Source organism: Stenella coeruleoalba (assembly GCF_951394435.1).
Source record: "Stenella coeruleoalba genome assembly, chromosome: 7".
Lineage (NCBI taxonomy): Eukaryota > Metazoa > Chordata > Mammalia > Artiodactyla > Delphinidae > Stenella > Stenella coeruleoalba.
In genome coordinates this window covers 16,891,616-16,912,799 of record NC_137153.1, presented here as the reverse complement: position 1 = coordinate 16,912,799, position 21,184 = coordinate 16,891,616, and the positions used below count along the sequence as shown (strand labels likewise).

At 49.1% G+C, this 21,184-nt stretch overlaps 1 protein-coding gene across 3 annotated transcripts in view; it reads left to right on the top strand.

Moving 5' to 3' along the window:
* Positions 1-15,442, top strand: part of MSRA (methionine sulfoxide reductase A) — a 370,575-nt gene extending 355,133 nt beyond the window's left edge. For all 3 annotated transcript variants that reach the window (XM_079927556.1, XM_079927555.1, XM_079927554.1), the window contains one exon: positions 14,469-15,442. In XM_079927556.1, coding sequence (XP_079783682.1) covers positions 14,469-14,633 — 165 coding nt within the window. In that variant the 3' untranslated portion in view covers positions 14,634-15,442. The remainder of the gene's footprint in view (positions 1-14,468) is intronic.
* The last annotated feature ends 5,742 nt before the right edge of the window (positions 15,443-21,184 follow it).

Sequence of the window (21,184 nt, the reverse complement as noted above, 5' to 3'; positions counted from 1 at the left end):
AGGAAGCAGCGCAGGCTCATCACCTACAGCTCCTAGACCGCACACTGAGAGTATCACAGGGAACAGCCTTTTGTGGGCCATCCTCCCATTGACTTGCACTGTGTCAGCTTTAAGCCTTAGAGGAAACCAACAAAAGCTTCTTTTCTTTCTTTATTTAGCATCATCATATATTCTCTACCATGTGAGGCTGGAACTGAAAGCATTAAAGCAAAATAGATCTTAAATGCATTTTCTCTTAGAGATTTTATTTTACTTCATAGTCCTATTTTTAGTTTCCTTTGATAATAAAAAAATTCCAATCATTTCATTCTTAGCCCTAGACAATACAGTGCAAGGTTATACATACTGCAGCCCCAGGAAGAATTTCTGCTTGCAAGCTGGCCAGCCTGTTTGCAGTTGACAGATGTAACCTACTCCAGGGCAGAGGAAGTCTCAAGGGAGGTTTTAATTTCTTAATATTGAAATGAGCACAACTTGTATTGTCTTAATCAGTGAATAAAAAAAACAATAAAGTTGCTAAGTCTCATTTTTTAAACTCAGTGTAAGAGGATTTTAAGAAATCACAATTGCCTCTTAAGTTACTGTTGAAAGTTAATTTCCTCTGTGTTCGAGAAGATTCTTCCAGTGGTTCTGCAGATAGACAGTTGTACTGCAATTACGTGAAACATTTTTCTGAGCTGCTCTGTGGACACCACTCCTCGGCAGGGAAAGGGTGTGTGCTAAGGTGTGCAGAGTTGTTGTACTTTCGTCTTTGAAGAGAACATGACTTGGCTTTCATCACATCTCGTGAGCTCAGAATACAGAAGTATTCATTTAAAATTTCAGCAGAGATCTTTTAATGCAAAGTGCATTCTTTCACAATATATGCTACTTTAGGCAAGGGACTGTATGAGGAATACTTCTGACTATAAATAAAGCAAGGATTTTCTAATGAGAATTAGTGGCCTCTATAAAGTCCTAATAAACAGGTTTCAACTGTTGGTCTGAACAAATAATTTTATACACAAAACGTTGATGTATTACATATAGGCATTCTTATGTACTTCTCAATTTAATCCAACTTAAAACCACATTTCTTAAAAACTAAAGTTCACCGATTTCTGGGGCCATAGGCTAGTCAATTCTGGTTCCCTGGTAGCTTGTATGGTGCCTTCATAGGGACACAGTAAATGTTTCTTGAACTAAATTGAAAAAGAAAATTGCTTAAGGTGCTGTGTGTATGTGTGTGTGTGTAGGGAGAGAGAGATACAGACATTATATACAATATAAAATATGAAACAGTATGTTACAGATGTGGAGCCAAGGTGCTCATGGGGAACATAGAGTTTCAGGGTAGGGGTTGTGCATTTGAAATCAAAATGCACCTTTGGAATATATATTCTCAAAACTCAAGAATAACAACCAGTAAATCAATTTAAAAATGGGTAAAAATCTGAACAGACAGTTCACCACAGAAGGCAAATAAGAACATTAAAAGATGCTTGGCATTATTAGTCATTAGGGAAATGCCAATTACAACCACACTGAAAGACTGCTACACACCAGTTAGAAGGGCTAAATTAAAAAATAATGGCAATACCAGGTGCCGACAAGATGCCAAGCAGTAGGAACTCTCAAACATTGCTGGTAGAAATGCAGAACGCTCCGGAACTTTCTTATCAAGTTCAGTGTACATTTGTCACATGCCCCAGCAGTCCCACTCCTAGGGTTTTGCCTAAGATAATTAAGACTTAGTTCAGACAAACCCAATACCTGAATGTTCAGAGCAGCTTTATTCATAACAGCCCCGAACTGGAAACAACCCAGATGTCCTTCAGTTGATGAAAGGATGGCCAGACCGCAGTATGTATATACCTGAGAAAGCCCTGCTCTCTCACCTCTGGCTGACCTCAAAGCCCTGCACAGGTAGGGGAATTCCCTGGCGGTCCAGTGGTTAGGACTTGGTGCTTTTCACTTCCAGGGGCCCGAGTCAGGGTTAGGGTTATGGCTAGGCCCAGGTTCAATCCCTGGTCGGTGAACTAAGATCCCACAAGCCCTGCCATGCAGCCAAAAAAAAAAGGGGGGGTGCTTCCCTGGTGGCGCAGTGGTTGAGAGTCCGCCTGCCGATGCAGGGGACACAGGTTTGTGCCCCGGTCCGGGAAGATCCCACATGCCGCGGAGCAGCTGGGACCGTGAGCCATGGCCGCTGAGCCTGTGCGTCCGGAGCCTGTGCTCCGCAATGGGAGAGGCCACAGCAGTGAGAGGCCCACGTACCGCAAAAAAACAAAACAAAACAAAAAAAAACGCCCCACACAAGTAAAGAGAGAGAGAAAAGGCAGAGTTAAAAAACCACTGTAGCATTGAAGCTGTGTTTGCTCCAACACACAGAGGGCCAAAGGGTAGAAGTCTCATTGCTTCCCGACAGGTAAGGAACCCTGTGCTCAATCATTAGCTGACCAAGCAGAGATACCAGTGACACACATGGAAGGGAGCACACACTTTACGGAACTAGTCCAAGAAGTCAGTGAACAAATGAGCAGCAGCAACAGCAACAAACCAAGGGGGAGGGTAGTCTGATTTTCAGTTACCACTATATTATTTAAGATGCCCAGTTTTCAAGAAATTACAGGACAAACAAAGAAACATGGAAGTAAGACTTACTAGACAAAGACTTTAAATCAGCTATTGTAAATACACTCAAAGAACTAAAGGGAACCATGACTAAAGAACGAAAGGAAAGAAAATATGAGAACACCACTCACCAAATAAAGAATATCAATAAGGAGAGAGAAATTATATTAAAAAAGAGAACTAAATAGAAATTGCAGAATTAAATACAACTAAATAGAAATTCAAAGGTACAATAACTTAAGCAGTAACAAAATCACTAAAGATGCTGAGTTGGTGGAAGAAAGAACAAAGTTAGGTTAATTGGAATCAGAATTGTCCAGTCTGAGCTATGGAAATGATAAAAAATAGTCACAACTCTGAGACTATTCTAAAAACCACTGAGGTGTCAACTTCAAAAGGCTGAATTTTATGGTATGTGGACTATATCTCAATAAAATAGTTATCTGCAAAAAAGAAGCACAGTTTAGAAAAGGCTCTGGAACACATGGCTCAGAGAGACAACATGGGTAACAGAAGGGTGACCTCCTAGTTTAATCCTCTCGTTTTACAGTTGGGGAAACAGAGGCCCAGACCCAGACAGGTGAAACAAGGTGCCCAGTGCTTGAGGTGTAATCGACAGGAACTCTTTACCCATTTTACAGTTATGGTGACCAGCCAGCCCAACTGACCCCAGACTTTCCTAGTTTTAACACTGACAGCCCCGCATCCTGAGAAGCCCCTGGTCCTGGGCGAATCAGCCTGGTTGGCTGCACTGTCTGCAGTTCACACTGGGACAGATATTCTTTCCCGTGGCTCTGAATTCATACGTAAATGAGAGATGGTGGTACTCAGAAAAGTTCCTTTGCCTTGCTGAACTCAATGTTCTCAACTGAAGCAGCTGGCATTTTGCTTTAAGTTCTTTTCTATTCACCCTTTCAGAATGAAGGATCTTTCCTTTTAAAGAAATCTGCATTTCATCCACAAGGTGAAAGCCAGTGTCCTTGGCTTCCTTGAAAAGTGACAAGTGGATTCTTTTGTATACTAAACGCTAAGGATATAACAGAAACAGAGGTTGTCGTTAATTGACTTCAGATATGAAAAAGCAGATTATAACCCCTTAGAGATATATTCAGAGGAGAGTGGGAGAGGGAGAGAGGTCCATTTCCTGTCAAACTAAAAGCCATGAAAGGAAAACTCGTATAGGAAAAGTCACTTGAATTCCGTTTCAAAACCAGCAGACCTCAAAGGCAAGGGAAACCAGCGGTCCTTGAACATGTGATTGATGTTGTCACCTCGTGGCTGGAGGAGACGCTGCAGAAGCCAGAGCAAATGGGCAGTGGCACGTTTCAGCCACACAGCTCTGCGCCTCTCCCCCCGGCCTGCAGCTGGGGTGCCCAGCTCAGCCTCCCTCCTTTCCAGGCCCAGGGCTGCCACCCAGCCCAGCCTGACACGGGGCTCCTCCTTTCAAGGCACTCAGTAGAAAGTGAGGAAGGACCCAGTTCCTCTTGCCCCCAGGAAATGGTGCTTGGAATTTATAAGGTATGGGGAGGTGAAGGATGACAACCAAGTCGTATCGTCCCCACCTTGGCTCAGCCTTAAAGCTGCGGCCGCGGCCAAGCAGATGAAACTGAGGCATCGGCCAGCTTTGCCTGGGTTCAAGCGCTTCCTCTAACCCTGTAGAGTGTTTCCACGTGTCCCTGTGATCGCAGGGCAGTGGATGCACAGAAAGTGTGTAGCTCGGTTACCTTAAATGGGAGCAAACAGAAAAACAGGCCATAAACTTGATGCCTCCAAAGGCCTCGCCCCCCATCTGCTTTCATCTCTTCCTGCTGTTCAGCTGAGCCCCTTTCAGCTTTCCCCCGCTCCCCATCCAGGCCCTTCAGCTCCCCTCAAATATGCCTCGTGACCCCCTCCCGCCGTGTACTCGGAGCAGACCCACCTCTGCACTCCCCAGCCTGTGGGCGTGGCTCCCATTTTGCCACATGTCAGCCATCACTCCGCACCCTCAGGCCATCCCATACTCATCATGTGACCCGACTCCCTGCCTAAACCAGAAACTCCTTGAACGCAGGGAACTTGTCTTCCTCAGTCCGGCCTCACGAGCACCTGCTACGTACACAGTAGGCACTTAGGGTGTGATTGCTCGCATGCCCGTCATTATTCCTGCTTTAGAGATTGTCTTATTCACCTCTCTGTCCCTAATGTCTAGCACAGTACATGGCGCCTAGCAAATGCCCCACCATGATTGCCGAAATTAGTTAATTAAGTCAAATTGGAGAGTTAAAAAAAACTTATTTGCGGGGAAGTTGCACGACTGGCTCGCGTGAGCAGTGCCTGCCTTCCTGGATCTTTCAGCATCACACCCCGAACCAGGGAAAACCGGGGTCTGTAACAGAGGAAATAAAGTATTCCGTTCGGGGACTTGCTGCAGGTTGTCACCGCCTCGCAGCAGGGCCAGCTGGGAGCGATGCTGCTGCTGTGGCAGAGGGGAAAGTACGAAGCTCATGCTGGTGCCGGACAGTTTCTTCCCAGGAAGAACGTCAGTCCCTTCCTCTCACATCCTGGTGATCAGAGGAAGTCATACGGGCAGCCTGACATCAAGAGGGAGGGCAAGGGATGTTGGTGACCATGAACGCAGTCTGCCATGCTTGTCTGCTAGAGCAGTTTCTCAAATCCATGCACATGGATCGCCTGGAGACGGTTTTAAAACTCAGATCCTGATTCAGTAGGTCCAGGAGCGGAGCCAGATTTTGCATTTCTAACAAGCTGCTGGCCTATCGTCCACACTCTGCGGACCAGGGAGAAAGCTTTGAATCCTTACTGGCCACACCGAACTCCTTCCCTGTCCCCTTCTCTGCAGAGACAGAACTCGGCTCGTAGCTCTATCATTTTGTGCTGCAAACCAAGAAAAACCTCTTTGCCAGTCAGCAAACACTTGTGGTTTACCTCACAGGCAAGGGGGACACAGAGGAATAAATAATGAAAGTCATTAACAGCTCAACACAACTGCAGAGTCTGGGGAAGGACAGAGCACAAGGATGCTGCAGCTGTTCTCAGAAGCCAGAATCCTTCCATCCAGAGGCCACCATTTGCATAAGCAGGTTTGGTAAATGGACCAAATTAGACCTAATTGTGTCACCTCTGTCTGCTGTGCCTCCCATGGTTTCACGGAGCTGGGAAGGGTCAGTGCAGCTCTGACTGGGCCTCATAAAAGCTTCAGCCCCATCGAGCACCCTCCTTGTCCGTGTCACGTCTCTGTCCCAGGATCTCCTGCTGGCCCTTGCAAGTGCTGACGGCCACTGAGGGGTTGCAGGGGGCGGTATCCATGGGTCCAGAGCCTCGAGCTCCTGTTGTCCCAGGGTCCTCCCTGGTACAGGAGGCGGGCAGCCTGCCCACCTCCTCCTTGGGGCTGAAGCTGAACCCCTGTGGGCAGTGGCCAACCTGCTCCCCACGCCACTGCAGTTGCGTGGTGCTGAGCTGCCAACGCACGTGCCTCTGCTCAGCTCGGAAGAGATGCTGTTTTTTCTTTCGAGTGGTTTTATTTAAAAGCCATGCCAGTCACTTTATATCCTTTCTCCGAAGTTTTGATTGATGGCAATCTGGTCAGCCAGAAGCTGCCAATGGAATAAAACTGCTGACTTGGGCATCGGCATTGGCTGAGCTTATTAAACCTGCACGGGTGTGTGTGCGGTGTGTGTATGTGTGTGTGTGTGCACGCGCACACGCGCAGGATGGAAACATAGCACAGGATTCGATGGAGTTAGATCTGGAACGAACTGAAGGGCCCTCAGTTCAGAAGGGCAAAGTAGGACCCAAGGAGGGGCTGTGCCTGTATGTGCTCCCTGCTGCCACTAGAGGGCAGAGTGCAGGCCAGCATCAGGGTCTCTTGGGTCCTGCCGGGAGCCTTTTCCTCTCTGAAGGAGAGCTGGTGGGCCTGCGGGGCAGCAGTCTCAGGTTGATCTGTTAAAAGCCAAACCCAACCCTAATTTCCTGTGGGCTCAGTGTCATAAACTGGATTTCAGTATCATAAACTGGATTTCAGTTCTAGGACACTAAGTTCTTACCATTAAAATCATTTAAAAAATGATCATAAAATAAAATGACACACGCTTACACTTTACAAATAATTACATAAAAACCGAACACTTAAGGTAAGGCTAATTTCTTTTGGTGGGTGGAGGAGACGGGGTTTGCTTGGATCAGACTTAATGAGGCTTTAAAAAATATGCATCTGACGAGGTTTGAACTCATCAGTTACCTTCTCCCTTCCTGGTGACTTTCTCACTGTCCACAGAGCCGTTTCTCATTGGGCCTTCAGACTGTCTTGAAAATGCTCATTGCCCATTGGACATGCCGCCGGCACGTTCCAGCGCCTTAAGAAGGCGAGGGTGGGCAGTTGCCGTGATGACTTTTTGTGTCCAAAGGTTCTGAATACAGGGCCCATGGATGGACTCCAAAGGGTCAGAGGATACTTTGAAATTATAAGCAAATATTTGATCGTGAGTTTATGTGAGAAGAATGTGCACAGTGTTTATCAGATCTTCGAGGGAATCCATGACCCGCCCCCCCCAAGATGTTAAGATCCACTATCATAAATTGGGGATTCTTTTTTATGATGGTATATTTTCTAAAAAGAGAAGGTGTCCATAGGTCACTCCGTCTAACATGGGGGTTGAATGTATATAGCTTGGCATTCTCATGTGCACTTGTATTCACATACATGTGAGGACACACTCACATGCAAATGTGTACATACATCCTCGCTCACACACATGTGTACACACACGTGTGCCAGCGTCTCTAGAGCCACCCCCTCACCCATCCCTGTCCTGCTCTGTAGAATTCCAGCTCAAGGTTCCTGGTGGGTTCATACTGACCTTCTATACCTCAGACACGTGTGTGGCAGGACAGGGCAGACTCAGCTCCCTGGGGTCTCACCCATCCTGTATTTCCAAATTCCAGGGACAGCATGTATGTGGGAAGGAGCATGAAATCCAGAGCCAGACAGATCTGGGTTCTTATCCCAGACCCACCACTAACTCTCCAGGCACATGAATTTGCGCGTGATTCTTAATCTCTTTGAGTTTCCTTGTGGGTGGAGTCAGAATAACTATTCCCCCACCCCTACAGGATTCCTAGCGTGATGAAATGAGAAAATGAAAGACAGGGCGTCCTAAGCTTGCGTCTGCCCCTTTGGAGGGCCCTGCAAGCCCCTCCTCTGACATCCATCAGAAAATCGATGTGGAGCCTAGCATTTAACATGCAAACTCTGCTTTCCTGACACGTGAAGTAGGTCTTCTGCCATCTTTTGGATTCAAATGATACTTGGAAAGTTTGTGGAATTCAGTATTTGGTGGTGGGGGGGGGCATTTATCCCTCTGAGTGGCTGGGAGGCAGGCAATGCCAGCTCTCCATCAGGGGGCCTTAGAGGAGCTCTCTGATTGGCCCTCCATCTTTACAATGCAGTCATTGATAGGTGGCATCAGTTGAGGTGGGACAAGATGAAGAATAACCGAACCACGTGTTTGCAGCAAGTCTTTTTACTGTTGAACTCCTTTTGCACTTCCTTGGAGGAGATTAACGTCAAAACGGGGGGCAACTGATAAAAACAATCCAGGAAGGATCTGTGTAACCGTCATGGGGTGAGCTTGTCATGCAGCAAACAGTGTTATTTGACAGCTAAAAAAAAGCAGTGACAAGCAACCCAGTGTCCATTGGTGGATGAAGGGGTAAACAAAATGTGATGTATACATACAACGGAATACTATTCAGCCTTGAAGAGGAAGGAAATTCTGACACAGGCTACAACATGGAGGAACCTCAAGGACATTATGCTGAGTGAAAGAAGCCAGTCACAAAAGGACAAACACTGTGGGATCCCATTTCTGAGTGCCTAAAATAGTCAGATTTACAGAGACAGAAAGTAAAATGGTGGGTATGAGGGACGGTGGGGAGGGAGCAATGGGGAGTTGCTATTTAATGGGGACAGAGTTTTAGTTTTGCAAGATAAAAAGTTCTGGAGACTAGTCACACAGCAATGTGAATGTACAAAACACTACTGAACTGTATACCTGAAAATGGTTAAGATGGAGAATTTGAAGTTATGTGTATTTTTCCACAATTTTAAAGAAAGCCAGCGAGGTGACCAAGAAATATGTCACATGTTTTGAGGTCCAGGGATGTGAGCAGGGTGGGGAGAGTATGATCCAAATACAAGTGTCTAGGTCTCTTGGATATTTTGAAATAGTGATCTGTCCCTCTCTAAGGGGAGGGTAGCTCCTTCGTCTGGCCACGGTGGTCTTGTAGCGGTGCTGGAAATAGTCAGGAGACAGGTTCTCGTCCTGTCATTGATGAGTGGCTCTGGACAAGCCTCCGCTCTGCCTGCACTTTGGTGTCCTCCGCTGAGAAATTAGAGGATAATTCTCCCCTCTTCAGTCAGTGAAAGCCTCGCATGGACTACAGTGCGTGCGGAGGCCCTTTGGAGACACTGCAGTTCAGGACGAACACAAGGACTTGGGATTGAGGCTGCTTCTCTGCCTTGATACACTTCTCGCCCTACCTGTTGATGCTCCAGCATGGCCTGCACTGCTGTGGCCTCCAGGCAACATTCAGTGTGGCCTCAGAGTCTGTCGTTTCCACGCAATACGCTTTGTATCCCTGGGCACCTGGAGAATCTCAGCGACGCTAGCAGTGAGCTTCTTAGCGGGTTGCAGTAAGCGGAAAGGTCACGTGTTCATTAATTTTATTAAAAGAAAGGCTTCGTGCTGGCAGCCCTGGAAGGGAGGGTTGGGTCCAGGACACTCCCGCTGGCAGAACATCTGTAAGGGAACGGCCTGGCCACCTCCTCCACAGGCTGGGGCTGGAGACACCGCTTGGGAGCTGGGAGCTCTGCCCCAGCTTATTGACCCCCCACCTCTTCTTCCTGCTCCACAGAGATGGGCTGTGCAGCTGTAGAATTAGAGCGTGCCCGCGGGTGGAGATGAAGGCCTGCCTAAGGAGGGCAAGATGGTGGGCTCCTTTCCCCCAGGGTGGGCACTGATGGGAAAGTAGGTCAGGACTACCACGTAGTCAGAATGTGCCAGGATGCTCTGCGCCGTCTTGGACTCTCATCATAGCACATTGAGGGAAGTATCGTGCCCATTTTACAGATAGAAAAGCTGCTTCCGGGAAGAAAATGATAAGAGAATAAAGGCAGAGGAGGCTTCCTGGGACCATCTAAGAAAAGGGTGAGGTAAGAGTCTGTGAGAAAAGCATCTGATCAGTTCCACTAGGTGACCCTCCCACAAGAGATTCTGAACCAGGTGTCACACTGATGTGCGTCATTTCACGTTAGACCCCACTTACTTCCTTCTTAAAAATCAGCAAAAATAAAAATAAAAATGCAACAAACAAGGAGCGCTAGATAACTGTTTTGGCGTCAACAAGAGTGGAAGGTAGAAAAATGAGGGCTGGGCGTAGGGGGCAGTTAGGCCCAGTGGCTCTTCCTCGGGGGCTGGTCCCGGTGAGGGAACAGGCAGAGCAAGCGGATGTGCAGGGCTGCCCTTCTGAGTGGCAGTGGGTGAGCAGCCCTGGAGCCTGGAGTGACGAAGGATGAGTTGGGCCTGGGGGTTGACCAGCGAGAGAACGTGTTTCCTGGAGGCATCTGACGGGGGTTTGAGCCATCCGGGGGGAGGTCACTTTGACCTCACGCTCTGCGCTCCGTTTCAAAGGTGGCTCTGTAGAGTCTGAAGGAAGAGCATAGAGTCTCCTTGGGCGACGTCAGCGCGGTCTGGAGGCAGGGCCCACTAGCCTGGGGTCCCCCAGGGGTTCATCCTGAGAGGTCAGCTGTGCTCGAGGCCAGAGTGTTTGCTGCAGCCGCTTTCAACTCTATCTGCCATGCTTTTCCTGTGGGTTTTCCTGTGGGCAGCCCACCCTCACGGGCACAGCCTCCTCTTTATAAGATACCAGGAACCTCTGTGGGTGATGTGATTCATCATCTCTATAATCAGGAACGGCCTGTCATCGGTGTGGTCCCTGTCGTGGACGATGGGGGAGGCCACACGTGTTCTAGCTCTCCCGACACTCCCTTCCCTCCCACGCGAGTGGGCAGGTGAGCGCGAATGATGCGAGGATCGGGGTAGCCTTCCATCTGCCCTAATTCATGAAGGAAAAGTAAGTTACAAACAACGACGTAGCCGTTATCAGTCACAAATTACTTACGACAGCCCCAGTAACTGATTGGGGACCTGGCGTACGGAGATGCTATAGGAGAAGGGTCTGGAGACTGAGGTGCACCCGTCAGCACCCGCACAGCTTGGGCATGAGGCCAGACTGACCACTGGACTTTGGGGGCCAGAGGGACCATCTATAACCCGGTCTTCATTGCCCACCACCCCCATCACCTCAGTCACCCCCGTCCCCAAAGAGTGAAAGGGCCTTTTCAGGAGCTGCAGGTGATGCTGAGGCCATCCTTCTGTGGAAGATGATTGGCCCTCTCTCCACGGACACGGCCGCTGCAACGCATGGTCTAAAGAGTAAACTGCCCTGGGAAACTGGCCGAGAGTCTGTGACAAGGAGGGGACGGACAGACTCAGCTTCCTGGTCCCCGCGCTCCTCCTCGCTGCCCCTTCCCAGGTCCCCAAGGAGGTGCTTTGGCTTGAGGCAGCAGCAGGGACCCAGGTGGAAGCCCGAAGGTTAAGAGGAGCGCCAAGAGATCCCCAAGACTCGTTCACTCATTTCTTATATTGATACATTATGCGCCGAGACGAGGTAGAGAAACAAGACAGTCCATACTGTCAAGGAGCACGCGGTCCAGCACGCGTAATGCCAGAGGGGAGTGGAAGTGGATAATTGCGATGCGATGTCTCAAGCGCCATAAGGGGTGGCAGTGTCGTGGGAGCCTAGAAGATGGACTAACTTCAGCCCTAATGAATCAGGAAAGGTTTTATACAGGTGGGGACATTTGACCTGGGTCCTGAGAGGTGGGTAGGAGTTCGTGCCGTAGAGAAGAGGGAACATTCTAAGGAGGTCGTGTGCAAGGGAATGGAATGTTCAGGAAATATGTAGGGGTCAACACGACCCAAGAAAATAGTACACAGAGAGGGAAAGGAAAGAGCTAGAGAACGGGGAGGGAGTGAGGCTGAGGTGGGGTGGGACCCAGCAGGAAGAGGGAAGGGCCGGCAGGTTCTCCCAGGGATCAGGGTTTAAGGAGGAGCTATTACCAGCAGCCGGCTCTCCCAGCAGCTCTAGGGTGTGTGTGTGTGTGTGTGTCCCTCCGGATGCAAGTGAGGAAGCAGAGGGCCGGGGCTCTGGGAAGGAGGGAAATAGAGACAAGATAGGGTTTTCGTTTTCCCACTGCCTCTGTTGTACATCTAGTGTCTTTTGGGCGCTTTTGTCCCCTTTCCCCAGTTTCAGAGCGAGGCTGAGGACAGCCCCGTGCTAAGTGAGGCCTCAGCCTGGACGCTGCTGGCCCAGTGTACGGGGGCGACGTCCACCGCAGAGCAGACGTGGCCAGAATGTCCCAGCCTAATGGGAGGTGCAAGAGGGCAGCGTGTGGGTCTGTCTCCTGCGGGTTTTCATCGCTTTTTATTCTCGGTTTTTCCTGCCATCTTGTGGTGGATTCTGGTACTGCAGCCCCCTCCCCACACCTCCCTTCCCGCTGCTCCCGGAAGGATGCTGCCCTGGGGTGGTCGTGGGCAGGGGTCGCTCGGAGCTGGCGTGAGAGGGGGAGGGTAGCAAGGCAATAGCGCCCACTGGCACCGGCCTCCCTACCTCGGGGAAAAGAAGCTTCTGGAGACGGCGGCTGCGGCCTCCAGGGCCTCGGGAAGGCCGTCCTTGTTTGTACCAGGAGGATGGCCATTTGTGAGGAAGACAGATGCGGGCAGGCGGGAGGGTGGCGAGTGGGGAGGAGGCCCGCGCAGAGGACTAGCCGGGAGGTCACTCCCGAGTCGAAGTCTGCCCAGACAGTTAACCAGTCCCGGGTCCTCGTGCTCACGCAGGTTCTGGTTCCTGAAAACATTCCTGGCACTAAATGCCATGTTCGTCGCGGTTCATCACAGAAACAGAAAGTGTTGGAGATATTTTAAGCGGGGCGGGTTTCACAAAGGGAATTTGGTGCTTCCAGAATCATTTGAAAGGCTGGTGGAGTGAAGGTCAGGGAACAGCACCTCTGGGTTTCAGGAGGCCAAGAAGTTACAGAAGTAGCTAGAAATCATTGCGATGGCTTTGGTTGCCCACAGCACAGGGGTCAGAGCCCCAGGTCTGCCCTCTGCCAGTGCTCGTGCCCATCCCCACCGCTGCACCTGGCCGGTAACAGCTTCTCCTCGGATTTACCCGCCAGCTGTCACGTGCCCTTCTCCCATCGGCGGGATCTCAACCGGGGCGCGGCAGGCGGTGGGATGTCAGAAATGCGTTTTCCCAGCTTGCAGCCAATGCAATAGCAGGGCGAGCCGAGGGTGTCAGGGGCCAAGACGCAGTATCGGACACAGACTTTTAAATATGGACGATAATAATAGCATCAATACTTCCTTCAGCCGGCTGCCGTGAGGCTGAAGTTAACCCAGAGCGCGGCATGTGGTAAACCCTCGATAATCGCTCGTTTACACAGAACTGCCAGAACTGAAGTCAGAATGGCTCGCCGTTCTCCTGTCTAACCCTTGTAAGGGAACGGGCCGCCTCTGAGCTGCGGGGTCCAACCCGCCCGCCTTAGTCAGGATCCTTCCTTTACCCCTCCTGGGTCTGCCTGGCGTCAGATCCGCAGTCAGCCTCATTGTGGCGCAGAGGGCTGGGCGGACATTTAGGAAGAAGGTGAAGGTTCTCAGGGAAAATCAGGGACTCGTGCTGAGTATTAAATTGGATTCCCTGTGCTGTGCCGATTTGAGGACGTCATCTTAAATGGACCAACGATGGTCAGAGCCTGGTCAGTTCCATCATGAAAACACAAGTTGGGGCTCAGCCGCGCACCCCTGTCCAAAATGGAATCAGTGAACCTGGGTCGCGTCTCTGCTGCCTTGCGCTCAGATACCCCGAGCAGCCTGTACCAGGAAAGAAATAGGGCACAGCTGAAATCCAAAAGGGAAAGGAAACGGGCTAAGATCCATGGGGAACAATGACGAGTTCTTCATCCGTCTCCTGCCCCAAATAGCTCCGCTCTCCTCCCCCACTGGTGTTTACATGTGTTCCTTGCCTGGCGGCAGATGCCACCAGGCCTTAAACTGGGTCACAGAGGGTGGTGAGGAACCGACCTCTGATGCCACCAGGCCCTCAGGCCACGTCCTCCCCTGCCCTCACTCCCCAGAGGCTCCAGCCTGGAGCGGCAGAGCCCGGACCCCAGGTGGCCCCTGCCCTCCAGGCATCCTGGCGGGGTCCCTGCTGCCCAGAGCCACAGCCGACGAGGGGGTCCTCTGTCCAGCCTGTGAGGGGGCAGAGGGGTCGGCACTGGCTGCTGCTGCAGCCTCCCCGCCCCCTCCTGCCCCGCCATCCCCTCTCACCGCAGCCAGGCGCCAATCCCCTCAGGGACCCCAGCCTCCCCAGGGCAGCCGGGGAGCCACACGGCCCTGCTGCTTCCCCTGGAAACAGGGTGGCTTCACACAGACCCACAGGGCCCAAACCAGGGCTCCCGACACCCACGGAGGCAGAGGTGGTGTAGAGGGTAGAGCATAACTTACAGTCAGAACCAAACCCAATCAAACCCAACCCGGATTTCAGACCCCAGCGCCCTGGGGCACACGAAGGGAGATGGCTGCCCAGAATAACCCAGCAGGGAAGTGGCCGAGCCCGGGCCCCAAGGACCTCTGCGCACCCCCCAGCCACGTGTCTGCCCCTCCCATCCTGACCTCCTGGCCCTCCTCCTTCCCGGGATCCCTGCACTTCGGGTCCTCATGGTGCCTTTCCCTCCACAGGTTCTGTCAGAGCACGGCTTTGGCCTGATCACCACCGACATCCGGGAGGGACAGACTTTCTACTACGCAGAGGATTACCACCAGCAGTACCTGAGCAAGATCCCCAACGGGTACTGCGGCCTCGGGGGCACCGGAGTGTCCTGCCCGCTGGGTATTAAAAAGTAAAAAGTAATTTCTCCCCACATGTTCAGCCCTTGAGGTCACAGCAAAAATGCTTCCAGCGAATCGGGCAATTCTTTTGTGGTTCATTCACCATCAGGTGCTTTTTGAAGTGCACAAAGGCATTCATAAAAGTCTGCTTTATTGAGGTGTAATTTACATGAAGTGCAGTGGCAAGCTGATAACACGTAATTTATCTTCTAATAAGTTATGGTGGGAGGAGAGCTGTGAAATTTTTTGGCTCATTTGGTGTCTGAACGAGAATAATGAATAATCAGTGTTCACCCTTCTTGTGCCTGGGTGCCTGCCGCGGGAACCAAGCTGGGAGATCGTTGGAGGGGATAGGGCGTCCTTTATCTGTGCCCTGTCCCACCTCATGAGCCCTCCTGCCCTCCAGTGCCTTAAAATTCGCAAACATTTATAGCCACAATGAATCATTCACTGAAATACTTTGCCCAGCTGATCCTATACGTGTGTAAAGGGCTTTCTCTCTCTTTTCGGCCCTCCTCGTGGCAGAGAAGAGATGTGAGTTAGCTTGATGAATTTTAACGCTTTGCTCACAGCTATGAGAAGTGCTTGTTCTAATAAAAGTCTACAGTTGAATAATACAAACTGTCTGATATCTCATCTGTCTTTTACTTGTTTAGGTAGGATATTTCTAAGTATTGTAAGATAAACTTTAGAGCTCTCAAAGAGCTTGCGAGGGAAAAAGTCTTAAGAATCATTTTCCCCCAAACAGGAAATCTGATTGAAATCTTTAGAAAACAGGTACACCTCTAGCTTCTTGCAACTTTAGTAATAATAGCTGTTTTCAACATGCCAATTACAGCCGTCACATCAGGGGCTATTCTAGAGAGCAGACACATGGAATCCCTGCCCTAAAGAGTCTTTATATTCAAGACCAGGGATGGGGGAAGTACACAATAAACAGGTAAACACATGAATAAGTAAGATAATGGCTGGTCCTGAGAAATGATAGGAAGATGGTGAATAGGGCAAGATGTTAAGTTGTGTCTGCGTGCTAGGAGTTGTGTTGAGAGCTGTGTTAGCCACGCTGGTTAGGGGAGGTGGTGAAGCGGTGAGGTCTGTAAGGTGGTGCCACGTAAGTTGAGAACTGAATGATCTGAATGATGCAAAGGAGAAACGGACACACGAGTTGGGAGAGGAGAGCGGAGCTCTGGGGGCAGGAGATGGACTAAGAAATAAGACATGGTTCCCCCTGGATATAGCCCATTTCTTTCTTTTCCCTCTTGGAATTCTGCTGTGCCCTAAACACCTGAAGAATACTTAAGTGGAGTAGCTATCCCTAATCACTGTCAGCATCCCCACTGTGGTTGCTTGAAGGAAGAGCTTTCCAAATACAAGGACCAGGAAGTATAAATGGCCCAAGACAGGGGGGATTTTGTGGTGTTTGAGAAACAGAAAGGCCAGTGGGGCTGGAATAGTGTGAATGAGAAAGGTATTGTGGAGAAGTATCTCAGAGAGGTAGGAAGAGCCAGACCATGCAGAGTCTTCTAAGGACATGTTAATAGGATTAAAAGATTTTATTATAATTTATCCCTCCCCCACCCCCTTTCCCTTTGGTAACCGTTAACTTTGTTCTCAAAGTCTGTGAGTCTGTTTCTGTTTTGTAAATAAGTTCATTTGTGTCATATTTTAGATTCCACATATAAGTGATATCATATGGTATTTGTCTTTCTCTTTCTGATTTACTTCACTTAGTATGATAATTTCTAGGTCCATCTATGCTGTTGCAAATGGTATTATTTCATTTTTTTATGTCTGAGTAATATTTATACACACACACACACACACACACACACACACACACACACACACACACCCCACATCTTCTTTATCCATTCACCAGTTGATGGACATTTAGGTTGCTTCCATGTCTTGGCTGTTGTGAATAGTGCTGCTGTGAACATTAGAGATTTCTCCAGACATATGCCCAGGAGTGGGATTGCAGGGTCATATGGTAGCTCTATTTTTAGTTTTTCGAGGAACCTCCATACTGTTCTCCATAGTGGCTGTATCAATTTACATTCCCACCAGCAGTGTGGGAGGCTTCCCTTTTCTCCACACCCTCTCCAGCATTTGTTATCTGTAAACTTTTTAATGATGGCCATTCTGACTGGTGTGAGGTGATACCTCACTGTAGTTCTGATTTGCATTTCTCTAAGAATTAGTGATGTTGAGCATCACTTCACGTGCCTGTTGGCCATCTGTATGTCTTCTTTGGAGAAATGTCTATTTAGGTCTTCTGCCTATTTTTTGATTGGACTGACAAGGGTGTCATTTCCAACATATACAAATAGCTCATACAACTCAATAACAACAACAGAAAAACCAATAAGCTGTGTGTTTCTTTCCCACCTCATCGTTTCTTCGTCAGTGATTTCCTGATCGTGAATCTCAGCATTGTTACTCATGGTCTCTGAGAGCCCAAAGCAGCATGTACTGAGGCTCTGAACCAGGTAGAAGCAAAGGAAGGTAAAGAACAAGGACCCTTCTAGAGATCAAGTCTGCAGGTCTCAGGGATGAGCTTACAAATGAAGGGGAAGCAAGGAGCTGTAATGTTTCTCATTGCAGGAACAAAGGAAATGAAAGAAGCTGTGGAAGATATCTGCTTGTGAGAGAGGGAGAGAATAGGCCTTCTGTTTCAGAGATCCTTGGCATACCCCTCCCTGTGGAAAGATGCTCCACCCAAACTTTGGAGAGGCCTCAAGCTGAAGTTGGTGACCTGCCTGAGTCCCAGGGGAACCATAGGCCTCTGAGTGGGTCCCAGGTATATTTGAAGCGCTCCTATAGGTATATGATTATTTCAGGCACAGCTATTCATATGAGAATCCCTCCTCGCAACCTGCACCCCACCCTTGACCTTACCCCCCAGACTGAGAAGGACACTTGGTTGTGAGGCAATGCAGTGTTTAATCATGGGGATAATAGAAACATCACAAAATACAGTAACAAGATGGCCCAGGGTGATAGAAGCAAACTTTCCCTGGAGTCCGGTTCATGCTTGTAGGGCCTTTTTGACAGCTTCGTCTCCTTCTCAATCCATGACAGATAACTAGACACCTTCGTGTATACTCCAGGTAGTTTCTTCCGGCCGCAGCCCACTCCCCAGCTGACAATGCCCAGCTGGTACCATTTGCTTGTGTTGGTTTTTTTCTGGCAAACCAGAGGCCCCCCCACTGTCACCCTAGGAGAGAAGAGTTGTTTGGGAGTGGAAGGGATGGTGGCAAGTTGCTCTTACAGCCTGTTGAGGGGTGGGCGCCTGGCGCGAGGCACAAAGCACTTCTGGTGTCATTGGAGGATGGGTGGATGTTTCTACCTTTGATGGGCTCTCCAACAACATGCCTATACTCCCAGCTCTGTGACTGTCAGAAAAGGGAGCGAACAGTTTGGTCAAAAGCAATGGTGATGAATGACAATTTGGTCAAAAAATAAATATCCATCATCATCATCATCCTGTGACATGCATTCATTCTGATATACCAAGGAGTGCTTTTCTAATCCGTTCTGCCTCTAAGCACTTTTTTGTTTTTTCAGAATTCTTTCAATTTCCCCAGAAAGACCTCATTTTGCTCTTCCTGTGCTGTTTACGATAGCAAAAAGTAAAAACTGAAACCCAGAATCCATTATGCCTTATACTAGGTCATTGGTTGAAGACAGCAGGCGTACAGACTGTGTATACAGAACACAAAAAGTACAAAAACTGGGTCAAAATGTTAGACTGTGGTTCAAAACATCAATTTTTAAGCAATTTACAAATTTTAAAGCATCATGGAAGAGCTTGCCAAATAAGCACAGGTGGAGCAGACGTCACTGACATGAAAAGGAAGGAATCCACTGCCTCTCATACCCCCAAACCTTTCGGACCATTTAAAATTTTCTATTAAAGAATAACGCAAAAAAAAATCAAAAAAAAAAAAAAAAAAGAATAACGTATCTTCAAAAAAAAAAGAAGAATGTATCTTCATCAAAAAATCAGAAAACTGGGGTATGGGAAAAGAACATGAAGAATACCCATAGTTATATAAGTAAATTTATATGTAAGCACACACACACGATTGTGTATAAGAAGAATTTTCAGGTAAGATACAGTTAACATTGCTTCTCTAGGGAGTGAACAGGAGAACAATTATAAGAGGTAAACTTCCTCTTCACTGTACACCCCTCTGTACCCCTGGAATTTTCTTTACTGTGTACTGGTGAAATAAACCACATTTCTAATTTCAACCATGCAGAGGCAACTCTTCAGCCAAATGTAACTTTCCACATCCTCATGTATGCAAATACGTCATTATTATTTTACAGAAATAGAATCAGGCGGTACATAGTGTCTCACAGCTCACAAAGATCTATTTTTGAAAATATTAAGTAACACATAGAAGAGTCAGAAAGAAGCACTATTTAATGATACGCCAAAAATACAAAACAAACAACAGTGCCCCCCAAATAGGGTGTGGGTTTATTTGGTTTTTTTAAACCAGATTGTTATCATGAGCAAATTGCTGTGCCCATCAGCTTCCTTTGAACCAAACTGTTCTTCATCCAGTTCTTTGAAGTCATTGGAAATTCCCATGACCTTTCTTTAAAATGAAGAATGACACTCGCTTCTCTAGGGATGATGAGATCTACGTGAAAGACGTACAGTTAAGAATTTAAATTTCTGGAGCCAAACAGACCTTGGTTCAGATCCCAGGGTGAATACGTGGTTGAGAGAATGTGAAATTTTTCTTCAGCGTTTTGAGGCTCATTTTTAGGCTGGTGGTGATTGTACCTCTCCCGCAGGACCACGGTGTGAAGGTAAGCACATGACACCTATAAAACACTATGCCTGGCCCTAATACATGGCAAGCCTGTACTCCCTGGCGGCTCCCACCATTTTTGCGGTGGATGAACCAGGCACATCTGGGCGGGGCCGTGCTGGGCTGCTGGCTTTGGAGCCCGGTTTCTACTGGAACCCAAAAGATGGCTCTCACCCCTGAAGTCAGCGTGCCTTGGTTGGAACTCGGTGTCTGTCATTGACCTTGCTGGTGTGTCTTCTGCAAGGCTGTCCGCTTTCCTGGTCCTCCTTTTCCCATCTAAAATAGGCCTGCTTCCTAGAGCTAGTTTGATGTATTTGTGGAAGCAGTTTGTATGCTCTTGAGCACTGAACAGATGTAAGAGATGATGATGGAGAAAACAATATTCGTAGTGTTTACTGTGACCCTCCTCTGCACTATGCTCCTCTGAATGCTTTAGTGTGTTGACTCATTTTATCTTCACAGCAGTCCTAGGAGGACTCTTAGTAGTCCCATTTTACAGATGGGGAAATCTGAAAAGGCACAGGCACAGAGGGGACTCCAGGCGGTGAGTAGAGGAGCTGGGAGGGAAGCTAAGGGAGCCTGCAGCCCTAACCGCTGGACTGCACAGCCTGCCTTTGGTTACAGAGCATCCCTCCCAAATTCATGTCCACCTGGAACCTCAGAATGTGACCTTACTTGGAAATACGATCTGTGCAGATGTAATTAGTTCCATTAAGATGAAGTCCTGTGGGATTAGCATGGGCCCTACTCCAATAACTGGTATTCCTATCAGAAGAGAGCAGAGGAGACACACGCATACAGGGGGGAAGGCCTGTGAAGATGGAGGTACAGACCGGAGGGCTGCACCTACAGGCTAAGGAACGCCCAGGGTCGCCCGCAACCACCAGAAGCCAGAAAAGGCAAGGAGGGATCCTCCCCTAGACCCTCCAGAGGGAGCATAGCCCTGCCGATGCCTTGATTTGGGACTTCTGGCCTCTGGGAGAGAGCACGTTTCTGTTGTTTTTTTTGTATTTTTGTGTGGTACGTGGGCCTCTCACTGTTGTGGCCTCTCCCGTTGCGGAGCACAGGCTCCAGATGCTCGGGCTCAGCGGCCATGGCTCACGGGCCCAGCCACTCCGCGGCATGTGGGATCTTCCGGGACCGGGGCACAAACCCGTGTCCCCTGCATCGGCAGGCGGACTCTCGACCACTGCGCCACCAGGGAAGCCCACGTTTCTGTTATTTTAATCCACCTCCTATCCAGAGGAGAAAGAAGGCAGCCAGGTAGCCTGGCACTGCTGGCCAGCTTTCTGGGTCAGCCCCTCTCCAGGCCATGGAGAAGCTATGTTACCTTGCAGGTGTCCTTCCCACCTTGAAGGTCCCCGGCGCACAGCATGCTCGTGGTGAGCAGAGGCGTCGTGGGGAAGCATGTTTCCCAGTCGATCAGCTGGATGTTGACTTTCCAGAGCACTGTTTCCATACTTCGCTTAGGAACTGACCCAAAGAAGCAGCAGATGGGGAAAGAACCCTGAGCTCAGCGTGGTCCCTTTGGAGGACCCACCCACATCATGTCTTTTCACCTCAACAACAAGGGAACTGCTCTGTGGCCCCGGCAATGACCCAGATTTGGACTGGGTGAGGAGGGGGTAGGAGGGGTGTCCGGGAGACTCTTGAGCCCACCCTCTCTGAATCAAGAGCTCCTAGGACTGGGTCTCTACTGGATTTCAGCCTCAGTGAACCATTTTCTCACCCTGCCAA